Below are 13,766 nucleotides of genomic sequence, written 5' to 3' on the forward strand. Positions count from 1 at the left end.
CAGTGTGATTTTTCATGTAAGATGGGAAACAGTACATTCATTGTAAGTACAGAAGATTACAAAAGAATGTCTGATTCCACCATGTATTTTACTTCCCCTTAAAAAACAGATGATATCACAGTTTGGCTGGCTGATGGGATCAAAAGGCAGCAACATAATGAAGATGTTTCATTCAACTGAATCAAGCCCAGGGAAAGAAAGCCAGTATGAAAAAATTTTTTAGGAATACATCAATATAGAAAAGGAAAAAAAAAAAAAAGATAAAAGAATGTGAAGATAATCACCAGATGGTAAATAAACCAGGGTTTGTTTTTCTATGAGTCTAACTCAAATATGAAAGAAAGGCTTTTATAACACAGATATTTTAAATGTATGAGTTAGGCCCAAATTGTAAACAGCCCTAAACTGGCAAAAATCAGCATCAACAAAAAATTCTCTAAAGTGAAGATTACATAGAGAGATATGCTTCAATAAAAGTCTGAATTTAAAAAAAATATCTGGATGGTCTTAGTAAGACCACCTCCAAGAAAACTCCACCAAAGCCCCAAAACTAATTCTCACTAGGGAGCAAAGATACTGGTCTATTCCCTATTTCAATGCTACTTCTAGATTTGTTAACTTGAATTGTTCTCAAAGGCTTTTAAATTCTCCTTTTTTATTTTTCTTGTTAACATGTAGGCATGCAAGAAAGACCCAAATTACTGTCCTTGCTAAGAAAATGTTGCAATGTGGACTATATAACTATTACATTAATTAGGCACTAAATAACCCTTTCTGTAAAAGGAGGGTATGAAAACTGTGAGAGGTAAAGGAGCTTAAGAAAAGCTTTCTTAATTTTCAGTGCTTGAAAACTACTTCTGCAACATCTGTGACCAGCAATCATTCAAAGTGTTGAGTTTTATGCTTGGCTCTATTGTATCTGAACTTACTCTGGAAAAAAAATACCTATTATACCAAAGTATAAGAATTAAGCTGTCTGAGAAACCAACATTCTTTGTTGTCCAAGTTTAAAAAATATTTCTAAAAATTTTAAAAATATAGTGTTCCTGAAGAATTATGACAAAAGGCACTCAGCTCTTTAGCTGTGCTTCACGAAACAACAGTTCATTCATAATGCCAAATATTCATAAATTAATTGCTTTCTTGAATGCAAAGACTGGTTTGACTGGTCCTGCAGCAGCTGTGCAAATACTCCTACAGGTCATCTTACTCTAGATACCTTATAACTGCTTAGACTTCATTATAATGAGCCCTGAAACCTGAAAGCACTGTGAAATAGTAGGTGTCGTTCTGCTTTCTGTTGAAGTAACTGAATGACTATTGTGTTTTGTGATGCAAACATATAGCTCAAAGGACTTTTTTGGTACAGAAAGTTAGTTTTTGTACATCTATCTTTTAATAGTTTGAAATTAACCACATTTGTATCAGATTACATAGAACTCTGAATTAACTCATGCCAATAACACTGTGTTTATATTTCAAAAACAATCCAATCATTCTGCTAAACTATAAAGATTTCAGCAAAATATGTTTACTTCACATTTAGGGTATGTTCTACTTACAGCAAAGTTGCTCTGTGCTGCATAATGTAGGGGTGTTGCACCTTGACTGTCAGATGGGATAGTTCCAAACTTATTTCTTTCCAGTAGGAGATGGACAATCTGTGCATGCCCTGAGAAAAATAATATAACCAAACCAATTTTGTATCAAATCCTAAAGTCAATAATAAGCTTAGTTAAAAAAAAAGTTAAAAAATCCTGCTAACAAACAAAAAACCTAAACTCAAACAAAACAGAAGAAAATGAACAGACTTTCATAAATAGTCACATATTTGTGTTGCAGACATTATAGTTTAAATGTAAGAGAAAAATATAAGACTTGCTATTTGAACTAATAAGTGTGGCATGTACTTTCTTCCCAATAATGCTCCAATGCCATACTCTGTATTGCCATTTTTAGGGGGCATCTATAAATCAGAATGACTTATAAATACAAAATTTGTTTTAACAGAAATCACAAGAGCTTTTCCCTAAATAGAGCAACCAGAAATAACATGCCAGATAGTTATGATATTAACTTTGTAATGAATTAGTTGGATATTTCCAGAAAAAGCTTATAATAACTCAATTGAGATGCTGCATTTGAGTGACAGGTCAGTCAGAAAGAGTAAAGTGAGCATAGGCTGATGATGATGAGCATTTGTCCATCTGCATTAAAAGACAAGCTAACCAATGTTGACAATTTCATTTCACATCATATTATTTTACAGAAATCAAGTGTAAATTCTTCACTTAGGTTTTATTTAACCAAAATTTAATCTGAGACTGAATAGCAGAATCAGAGGCTAGTCTACTACCAGCTGCTATAAGCAAGCTCACACACAACTCCTTCCATAAAAACAGATTAAAATATTTTGAGATTAAAATCACAACACTTTTGGAGGATGAGTAAACCTCATATTCACTTCACAGACAGGAAAACAAAGACAAATGCAGTATATTGCCACTAAAGTCAACCAGTCTGTTCATACACTTGTGTCTGTCGGCATATGCAGCTCACAGAGTATCTTAATGATTTGGTATTTCAAGCAAGACTATAAAACCACTCTGATTTTACAGGTGAAAACCTCCAGTACCTCATATGTCAGAAAGCAATCAATTCTGCAGCTTGTTACTTTTGCACAGTTGTCTTGAATCACTTTAGAATAAATAAAACGGTAGGTGAACCTTTCTGCTAGGAGTAGATTATTTTTAATGAAAACACCAAGAGTTACAGAATGAAGCCATGATATAGTTGTAGTCTGTAGATCTTAAAAACCTAAGACATGGAGAACTAGGCAAGCCCTCTTTTGTGAAATGGCACTGTGAGACCTTGTATGTACAGAAATATCGGAAATGAGAGAAAATGGTAACTTGGGTCAAAAAGGATGGTTATGTGTGCATTTTTCTTTCTAAGGTCCTTAGAGTGTACAGGAAGGTTCCTCTTTCTTTTTTGCCATTAAGAGAACCCTGGATACAGAACATCACATTGCTCTGTCCCTTCCTACAAGAAAAAAACCACAAAAAAAAAACAAAAAAAAAAAGAAAAAAAAAAAAGAAAAAAAAAAGAAGAGTTATAATGTTGCTATCCTATTCCCACCTGAAGAGTATAGGAATTAAATTGAGATTCACTTGAAGAAGTTGCTTTGGAATGGAATCCTAGCAGAAAAACCACAGGAGCCCTGAGCCTGAAAAAAAAGATTTCTGAACTTTCAGGACAGACAACAAGCAAAAGGGAATCTAACTTCATAATCAAGACAAAGGTTTAACTAAATTATCTATAAGAAAAAGGCTTGAGAGAGTTGAAAAAAAAAATTTATTGGGTGCAACAGTAAAGAAATAGGTGCAAAGGTGGACCTTGCTTTAATTAATGTAGACATTAAAACTCATTTATTGAGGTCAAAAACTGTTGCTTCTGTTGTACTTTTATTTAGCAGAGATGTAACTTGGGTAAGACTTTTATCTACGCAAAAACAAAAGGTAAGAGGAGCAACAACTCCCTTAAAATGCAGTCACATGAAATCCATCACATTGAAGAAAAGTCATGGCAACATCCCTGCACTGCTTTAAATCTCCTGTTGTTAACCTATATAGTAATATCTTATTGTTTTTAAAACTTGCATAGAACATTACCTTCAACTTAAAACCATAACCCTGAAAATAATAATGATTTACTAACCAGAAATTCCCAAAGAGCATATGCCACCTAGAGACCTCATCAGGTTTACAAAGTAGTCTGAAGGTCTTGGCACATCTTCCCCCTTTATTCTACATTGATTAGACAATCCATTTTTACAACAGACAAAACTTCTCTCTTAAATACAATCTTAAATACAATCAATTTCAAAACAGAATAAATTTTGCTTCTTGGACAGAACCAAGTGATAATGACTATTTGTTTGGAAAGCTCATCCTATGACACTTAAAATGCTTCACAATTTCTCTGCTAAAATTCAATATTTCTACATATATACAAACTTGAGAACACCCTTCCCTCTTTTTTGTTTTTAATAAACACAATCAAACTACATGTATATTGCCACTGGAGTTGCTGTAACTCGCTCCAGTGAACATCTGATTCTTATATTGTCATTCTTTGTCTGCAGTGTCCCAAAGGATCATCGGGATGAAGCCAGTTAAAAGGAGGGAGAGACTATTTGAAGATTCTTTTATCCAGTGGTTATTTTTATCTCCTGAATGGAAATAGGAGGCAAATTTTCTAAATCATATTATTTTTGTCTGTCATTTTACGTGTTGTGTTTCCCTGCATTTAGACTATTTACATTTAATCATGTTTTAACTTGTTTTGCAAGGATCTAGTTTTTTTAAATACAAATCAAATTTCACATATGCAAGGTTACAATTTACAGAGCATGAGTCTCAGAGTAAAAATCTAAACAGAGAAAAACTCTATACAAATAAAAGTCATTGTCAGATCTGATTAGATTGTCATAGCGTGTCTGATGAAGAGCTTACACTAAAAGTGTCAACTCTGCTATTTTTTGTTGTTTACTTGTGCTGGCATTATCAGAGTATCTGCATTTTCATTGTGGAAATCTTCTTAAGCCCCTTATTTAGATTGTGAGGGGTATTTTAATAAAAATTAGATAATATAATCATAAATCCACTCAACCAGAGAGACACAAACTGCAGTACATCACAATAGGTTGAAAGTGAGCATGTGACTCATGATGCCACCATCAACCACTGAACTGTGGAGCAGCTCAGCTCCCTCAGGCACCCTGCAAACCCCATCTTACATATGGACCAAACAAGGGTACTAGCTTAAATCTGTACATTAAATATTAGTCAAGTTATCTTTTCAGATAAAAAATAAACTCTGATATTTTCTTCATGCACTCCCATAGACTGTGTTGCTTTCATGCTGGGCTGTGCATACCCCACTTCAGATCCACTGTTCCAGAGTATCTGGTTTTTTTAACCTATGATCAAACCTGCATATGCAAGAACAATCTCATTATACCCTAATTGTTCTTAAATCATCAGCATATATAACCTGTTGAAGTAACGCACTGTACAATGCTTTGGAGAATCTGAAGCTAAAATAAGCAGTCTACACACAAACTTCTAACCCTGGTTAAGCAGAAGCTCTTATTGGTCTAAGAGATTAGTAATACTGCCAGACTGGAATTAAATAAAAATCAGACACAAAGATTAAACAGTACAGTTGATTACTAAGTGACTTCAGCAGTGTCAAGTTTACCAAGTAAGGCTGCCCAGTGGAGGGGAGTTCGAAACAAGTTGTCATAAGATGTCACATTGCAGCCTTCATAGGAGGTCAGGACATCCACAACTGCAACATTCCCATCTGCAACTGCAAAATGAAGAGGAGTTCGTCCTTCATAGTCTTGCCAGTTCAGCAGAGATTCTGTAGGTGCAGCCTCCTTTAAAAAAGAAAAAAAAGAAACAACAAAATTTTAAGAAAGTTTAAATTGAAGAGAAAACCTATATAATATTTACAGATGCTTTTTCAGAGAGATATACTGTCCTTGTTCAGTAGAATGTAGGTCTACAACCAAATGCTTTTGTTACAGTATAGGTTACTTTCAAGTATTTCTTATGGAATGCTTTTTTATACTTAGTTACTGTACAAGACCAGATTTCTGGTACATACCCCATAGTTTTACTAGTCTGCTGTGCATTTGGCACCTTAAACAGATCTTTAAAATATTAACTCTGGCTCTTATGAAAATAACTAGAAATTCTTTCATGATTTACAAGTTGAAAATTACATATATATCTTCAGACCTTCTCCAACCACACTTCCCTTTTTGCACAAGTTAATTATATGATTCTCATTATAATATTCTTCTAGTGTTTTATAACCCTGAAGTAGTCCAAAGGATATGTCTACATCTCTAGCTGCCAGGATAGAAGTGAGAGAATACTTCTAATAATGCATCTACTTCTAATGGGCTTAATTTTGACTTTAAAAAGTCTCTTAAAGTTCCATGATTAGCCAAATGATCAAGTGATCATGTAACACAGGCATTAATAGATATAACTTGACTTTTCATCACCTTTTCTTAAAAAATATGATAAATTACTTTCATACAAAGTCCCCAGCTATATAGTTTTGTATTGTGATAATTTCATCTCTCAAATGTTTTTCTATACAGATTTCTGTTTGTGACTTTCTTTTTCAGGCAAAAGAGCAGATCAGGTACAAATGAACATCATCTTAGCATCTGAGAGATCTTCAAATGGCAAATATCATAAAGGTCCATGAAATGCAAACTTTAAACATCACTTTTCTGAAAAAAGATGTATCACTAAAAATGTGGTAACCAATAATACAGTAGAAACTCAGGATGCAGGACACTAAACATCTAGAGTAGAAGCAGATTGTCAAAACTAGAGTTTAAGTAAACCAGAGTGAGTGAGTCTGCTTTTCTATCTCCAAGAATTCAAAACAACTCGGTAAAGTCATGGGAGCCCTGTGCAGAATTAAAAGGGAATGTAGTCCTGAGATTTTTAACTTCCAACACTAGAGGGGATTTTAAACCATGATAAGTGAGAAAAGCAATCCTCCTGAAAATACAGTCACACTATATTTCACAATACATTTATGAAAGTAAAGCAAGGGATTATGTTAAATGCAGCTTGTTAACTGTTAAAGCAAGTTCCTGACCCCCTTCTCACTAAACTAACTGCAATATTTCCTTTTGACTCCACCAGGTACACAAACTGGCTGCAGAATCACTTGCATTTGCATTATTTGATGTGCAGTAACTATTACACAGAAAACAAATATCTAACACTGAGAACAATAAATCAAGAAGAAGAAGAAGAAATGAAATTCCAGAATTATGGTTTTCTATGCAAATATTAATTGACCAAAGTTGTACAATCTGTATTTTCTATGTAATGGATAAATAAACCCTCAAAACCCCCCAAAGATTTAGAGTTATATTTGACTATATTTTCTAAGTGCAATCTGGCTAAATTAATACAGCAGTAGTAACTTCAACTCTGCAATGCCCTGATTCTTTGTTTCTTACTGTTTACTTTCTTGCAGTGCCAAGTTAAATATCTTAGTATTTGGTTAATGTCAGTTTTCTAGATCTAAGGAGCTACATACTTTGCGCACTGTATATAAATGACAGAATCACAGAATGGTTGGCATTGGAAAGGATCTCTGGAGATAATCTAATCCAACCCCCTACTACAGCAGGTTGCCCAGAATTAAGTCTAGGTGGGTTTTAAATATCTCCTGAGAAGAAGACTCCACAATCTCTCTAGGCAGTTTCTTCCAATGCTCAGTCACCTTTCATCTCAGTAAAGATGCTTTCCTTCATATCCAAATGGGAACTCCATGTTTCAGTTTGTACCCATTGCCCCTTTATCCTGTTGCTGAGCACCACTGGAAAGTGTCTGGCTCCATCCTCTTGACATCCACACTTAAGGTATTTCTCATTTATAAGATTCCCTCTCAGTTTTCTCCAGGCTGACTCCAGCTCTCTCAGCCTTTCCTGATAAAAGTGATGATCTGGAGCCATCCTCATCTTCATAGCATTTAGCTGGACCCTCCCCGCTAACTCTTGGTCTTTCTTGAACTGGGGATCCCAGAACTGGACACAGCATTTCAGATGGGCCCTCACTAGGGCTGATCCTCTAGGGAAGATCAGCTCTCCTCAGCCTGTTGGGAATGCTCTTCCTAATGCATCCCAGGGTACCAATGGCCTTCTTGGCAGGGCACACTGCTGCCTCATGGACAGCCTGTTGTGCACCAGGTCCTTCTACTGGTGTACAGCATGATTCCTCCCCCTGTGCAGGACTCTCTATTTGCCCCTGTTGAGCTCAGATGAGATTCCTGTCTGCCCAACTCTCTGGCCAGCCCAGGTCACACTGACTGGCAGCTCACCAGGACGGTGTATCAGCCACTCCTCCCAGTTTTATATCATCAGCAAACCTGCTGAGGGTACTTTCCCTTCATCGAGGTTAGTAACAAATAAATGGAAAAAGACTGGGCCCAGTACTGACCTCTGGGGAACACCTGTAGATAGATACAGGCCTGGAACCAGACTGCGTGCCACTGGTCACAGCCCTCTGAGCTCTGACATTCAGCCAGTCCTCAACACACCCACTGCCCACTCACAGAACCCACCCTCCTGAGCTCACCTATGTCAATGGAATGGGAGACAGTGTCAAAAGCCCCGCTGAAGTCAAGGTAGACAACACGCCCTGATCTTCCCTCATCTACCCTGCCAGTCCTGCCATTACAGAAGGCTCTCTTACTGGTCAAGCACAATTTCCCCTTGGTGAATCCATGTTGACTACTAATAACCTTATTTTCCTTCACATGCTTAGAGATGATATCCAGGAGGAGCTGTCCCATCATCTTCACGGGGACTGAGGTGATATCTGCAGTTTCCTGGGCTGTCCTTCCGGTCCCTTTCTCAAGACACTGGAGTGACACTGGCTTTCCTCCAGTTCTCAGGCACCTTTCCTGTTCTGCATGACTTTTCAAAGATGATGGACAGTAACTGAGTAATAATATCTGCCAATGATATTTAAATGCTAATTAAGTTGCCCATCTCAGACAAAAAACTGTTATCAATTTTAGATTAGGTATCTGTACTGCCAGTCATGTTTTGTTAGAGTCAAACATTAACATACTTAAAACACACTGGAGTTCACTAATATATGTAGCCACCAGTACAATAACAAATAATCTATTAAAAACATAAAAAATTGATAAATATGACTCTCAGCTAAAAATGCAGTCAAACTTAACATTGTTACATGCACAAACTACAATAATCAAAGCATGTGTAACACTTCTTTTGATAAGCATTCAAAAGCATTTACCTGAACCGCTACAGTAAAAACTTGTATGTTGTTCCCTAACTTCAATAATTCTTGAGAGAAATATGCTTACTTTTTGTCTATTCATAGAGCTCAGCAGGGGGAGCATAGAGCCTACTGCAAAAATTCATTTTATGATAATCACTTTTAAGAATGGCTAAACATGAATTATGATAGGCACAGAAGTTAATACTGAAATTCTAAGTCCACCAGAGGAAAATGTGTTTGAACAAAATGGACAAACAAGAAAACAAATGCTTCTTCACTTATAATTTCCTGTTGTAATCCTGACAGCTAATTTCCAAGCCTTCTAGAAGCACAACAACATCCTAAATAAATAATTGTAAAACTCCTGGCTTAAAGTCACTGATGTTGCCAAGAAATACCCCCATACTCAAAAGGGTTATTTTCGTAAAATAGTACAGATTCTCCAATGACAAATCCACTATTTATACTCTAGTCTTAAGGTATTCATGTGTTTTGAATTTTTTGGCCACCTAAATTAAAATTTTCTGTTTCTGCCTACATTCATGAGTAAAATTTCTTTAGATTTTAAGTGGGTTTGGTTAGCTATAATTAAACTGTCATACTGTATTAATATTTTAAACACAATACAGAGAAGAAACAGAAGCTAAGGATTTTTCTGTGGCAATTAGAACAATGGAATTGTAGGCAATATTGAAAAGTGTGGCATAAACAAATGTCATGTCTCTTACCATGAAGAATAAATAAAGAGAAGAGATACAAAATAGGCAGAAAGTACTAAGCAGTTGTTTCCATCATAATAATGGAACCTTATTCTGTTATTTTCTCCTTCAATCTTCCCAATGTTTTTCACATAACCAAGCACAATCTGGAAAGGTGGAAAAGGAAGTTGACCATGAGAGGATCTCCAGGTTAGAGTTTCTCTCTACTTCACATGTCTACTTTCTACCTATGTCGAGTTCCATTTTGGCAGTATTTCATGGATTTCCATATCAGATATAACAATTTCTGCCTGTCACCCCTGCACACCCAACCTACTTTCTCAGTATTCAGCTGAGCTCTTCTCATAATTATTTTGACAATACCAATGGACTATGTACTATACAAATATCAAAAAGAAATATGACCCTTAATTTTAAGAATTTATAAACAGAAGGCAATATCTGGCCACACCCAAAGGGCAGAGTACAGAAAAACAAGACAGCATTTTTCAGTACCATAGACTGTGGTCTCAATAAAACCAGCAGCTAACTTTTGTCAAGCACTGGAGAATTCCAAGTAGGATACTAGAGAAAAAAAAATAGTTTTCTGGGGAATTCTTCCACAGTGTTAAAGATAACAAGAGAGAAACAACAGCAGTGTTGTTTTTCATAACTTGGCCAGCAGGCACCAAAGGTAGTCTGGAAGTAGATCTTGATACCTCACTGCTGTCTGGGCAATGGCACAGTGCTTAGAGAAAGCAAAGGCAAATGGTTTGGTTGGATGTGATTAAAAATGGGGAAGCAACAGTGACACAGACACTTGCCTTTTATACTGCTATCACCACAAGACAGTGTTTTCACAAACTTAAAAATGCAATTATAGGTTAAGACACAAGATGACAGAAATTCTCACTTTACGGGTACATCCATTAGCAATACAATACTCAATGTGAAAATCTGTAAAGTTAGAAGACCTAGAAAGGAATGAGAATCAAACGTGATGCTTAGACAATAGACTTGGAATTGGGTAAATGGCAAAAAGCAGCTAAGAAAGGAGGGGAAGACTGTGAGCTCTGCTGTGTCTGCAGTGTGCTGTGAAGCTCTGTCACTTCAAGACAAGTAAGAAAAACACTTCAATTTGGAGAGGAGTTCTTACTACAGGATTAAACTCAGGGCACCACCACCATCACCACAAAAAGGTATTTATACTCAACAAAAAAGTCAGTCAACAGATTGATTACCTAATAACAACATTCCTCTAGCATCAACTTTAATTTAGCATAGCTAAATTACTTTTTCATTTAAACTTGTTATTAACTTACTCCGTTATTAAGTACCTATAGATGTAACTAATTGCAATATAAACAATTAAGCTGATGCATAAAAAAGCCTAGATGAAATCAAGAATACACTCTTTTCAGCCCAGCCAAAGTGCCTCTATACCACTGCACCCAGCATGAGCAACAGGAGGAGTTGAAAGCTTCCAGAAGAAAGCTACGACCCAGTTGCCCCTACTGAAACTTCATGGGACAAACCCATGACTGGTGTGTGGCTACAGGCTGCTCAGAAGGGACAGGACAGGAAGGAGGGTCAAAGGGGTTGCTCTTCACAATAGATGGATAGAGTGCAACGTGCTGTCCTTGAAGAACAGCCGTGAGCATGTAAAAAGCCTGTAGGCAGGAATCAGAAACTAAGGCAACAAAAGGAACCCTGTGGTCAGTGTCTACTACAGGCTGCCTGACCAAGGGGAGCCTCCTGACAAAGCCTTCTTGCTCCAGCTGCAGGAGGCATTGTGCTGGAGGTTCTTGTTCTGCTGGGGAACTTCAGCCACCTTGACATTTGTCAGAGAAGCAGCACGGTGAGCTATAGGGAATCCAGGAGACTCCTGGGATGAATGGAGGATAACTTCTCAAGACAAGTGACAGACAGCCCTAACAGAGAGAATGCGACACTGGACTTGGTCACCAAGCCATACCTGATTAACCCAGTGGCCTTCTATGATGGAGTGACTACATCAGTAGAATGGCTATGGATGTTATTTTTTCTGAACTGCTGCAAAGCCTTTGATGCAGCCTCCCATACTGTCCTTGTCTACAAATTGGAGAGATTTGATGGTTAGACTGTTTGATGGATAAAGAATTGGTTGGACAGTTATATGCAGAGCAATGGATATGTCTCAATGTCCCAATGGATAATGATGATGTTCCTCAGGAGGCTGTGCTGGGACCAGTGAGATTTAATGTATTTGTTAATGACACAGGTGAAGGGATTGAGTGCACTCCCAGCAAGTCTGCAGATGACACCAAGCAGCTGACAAGCCTGAGGGATGGGATACCACCCAGAGGGACCTGGACAAGCTCAAGAAGTAGACCCATGGGAAACTCATGAAGTTCAATAAAGCTGAGTGCAAGGTGCTGCACCCAGGTCAGGGAAAACCCAGTATTAACACAGGCTGGGGGATGAACAGATCAAGAGCAGCCCTGCCAGGAAGGGCTTAGGGGTGCTGGGTAAAGGATGAGAGGCTGGACTTGAGCTTGCAAAGATTTATCTGCTTGTGACCCAGAAAGCCAAGTGTGTTCTGGGCAGCATCAAATGCAGAGTGGTCAGGAGGTTGAGGGTGAGGATTCTGCTCCTCTGTTCTATTCTCCTGAGATTCCACTTGGAGTATTTAATCCAGTTCTGGGGTCCTCAGCACAGGGAAGATATCAGCCTGTTGGAGTGAGTCCAGAAGAGGCCACCAAGATCATTAGAGGATGGAGCACCTCTCCTATGCAGAAAGGCTGAAAAAGTTCTCACATGCAGAAGAGAAGGCTCCAGGAATACCTTACAGCAGCCTTCCAGTACCTAAAGAGGGCCTACAAGAAAGATGGAGAAGGACTATTTACAAGGGCATGTAGTGACAGGACAAGGGGGAATGATTTCAAACTGAGAGTAGGTTTAGACTGGATATTAGGAAGAAATTCTGCTGTGAGGGTGGTGAGGCACTGGAACAGGTCGCCCAGAGAAGTTGTAGATTCCCCATTCCTGGAAGAGTTCAAAGGGCTGGACAGGGCCCTAAGCAAGCTGATGTAGCCGAAGATGTCCCTGCCCATGGCAGGGCGATTGGACTAGATGATCTTCAAAAGTTTCCTACCAATTCAAACCATTCCCTGATTATTTTAATTGTCAGAGTTTAAAAGAACTATAAATACAAACAAACAAAAAAAGTTCTCCAAAAATCCTGGACATGATCATGATTCTGGATTACCTAAAGGGAATCTTTGAGAACACTTTCAGTATGGGAACAAGTATTTTTGATCTTTTGTAGTACATCTGTCTGAGATGGAGTTAATTTTCATTGCAGCAGCTAGGCTTTGTATTTGTGATTAAAACTGTTGATAACACACCCATGTTTTGGCTATTGTAGAATAGCATGGATTGATTCCTCTTTTTCATGTCCTGCTCCCTTGCTTACCCTGGTGAATGGGCTGAGGGTGGGCAAGAAACTGGGACAGGACACAGCTGGGATATTTGCCACAAACTGACCCAAGCAATACTTCATACCATGTAATATCATGCTCAGCAATTAAACTCAGGGACAGGGGGAGGGTAGGAAGGATGCCTCATGGATACACCATTTGTTTTCCAAGCTTTTTTTCCACTTTCCTGGAAGTGGCTGACATCTGCCTGATGATGGGAATTTCCTTTTCTACATGTAGCTCTTACTTTCTATACTGCGCTGGCATTATCTTCATCCACAAGTCTTATTGCTTGCCCTTCTATTTTCTCTGCCTTGAAAGAGGGCAGGTGAGTGAGTGGCTGTGAGGCTGTTGTCTGAGCCCAACACACCACAACTTAAAAAAATATTTATCTTTTGACTACCTAATGTTTTAAAAAATCTGTAGTTGAATACAAAAATCTGTATGTATTCTGCAGCAAGTTTACTTCTCCAGTGTGGCAGAAAAGTAGATACAAATACAAAGTTTGGGGCAAAATTTTGTTTGTAACAAATTATTTCACAGCTGATTACAAATTACAAACATATTGAATAAACAGTGGTAATACAGACATACAATCTCTTTGATGCTGGAAACTTCTCTAAAACTATTTTTATAGTAAAAAACATATCAGTATATGTAAGACTGTCAGTGTGATTTGAAAAAAAGCAAAGAAAGTTTTCATTTTCATATTTAAGGTCTCAGCTTGCCAGCTAATCAGGCAGACAGACATACAA

At 37.6% G+C, this 13,766-nt stretch overlaps 1 protein-coding gene across 4 annotated transcripts in view; it reads right to left on the reverse strand.

Annotated features, from left to right (window-relative positions):
• The window catches only part of INVS (inversin), a 90,564-nt gene that overhangs the window by 37,409 nt on the left and 39,389 nt on the right, over positions 1 to 13,766 (reverse strand). For 3 of the 4 annotated variants that reach the window (XM_021528681.4, XM_085571813.1, XM_085571812.1), the window contains exons 6-7: positions 5,263 to 5,443; positions 1,563 to 1,672 (exon numbers count right to left, since the gene is read on the reverse strand). In XM_021528681.4, coding sequence (XP_021384356.2) covers positions 1,563 to 1,672; positions 5,263 to 5,443 — 291 coding nt within the window. Of the gene's footprint in view, positions 1 to 1,562; positions 1,673 to 5,262; positions 5,444 to 8,346; positions 8,560 to 13,766 lie in introns of those variants that run through there. The other variant, XM_021528683.3, reaches the window with a different exon arrangement.

The sequence above is a fragment of the Lonchura striata genome, chromosome 2 (genome assembly GCF_050655825.1).
Source record: "Lonchura striata isolate lonStrDom1 chromosome 2, ASM5065582v1, whole genome shotgun sequence".
In the NCBI taxonomy this organism is placed as follows: Eukaryota; Metazoa; Chordata; class Aves; order Passeriformes; family Estrildidae; genus Lonchura; species Lonchura striata.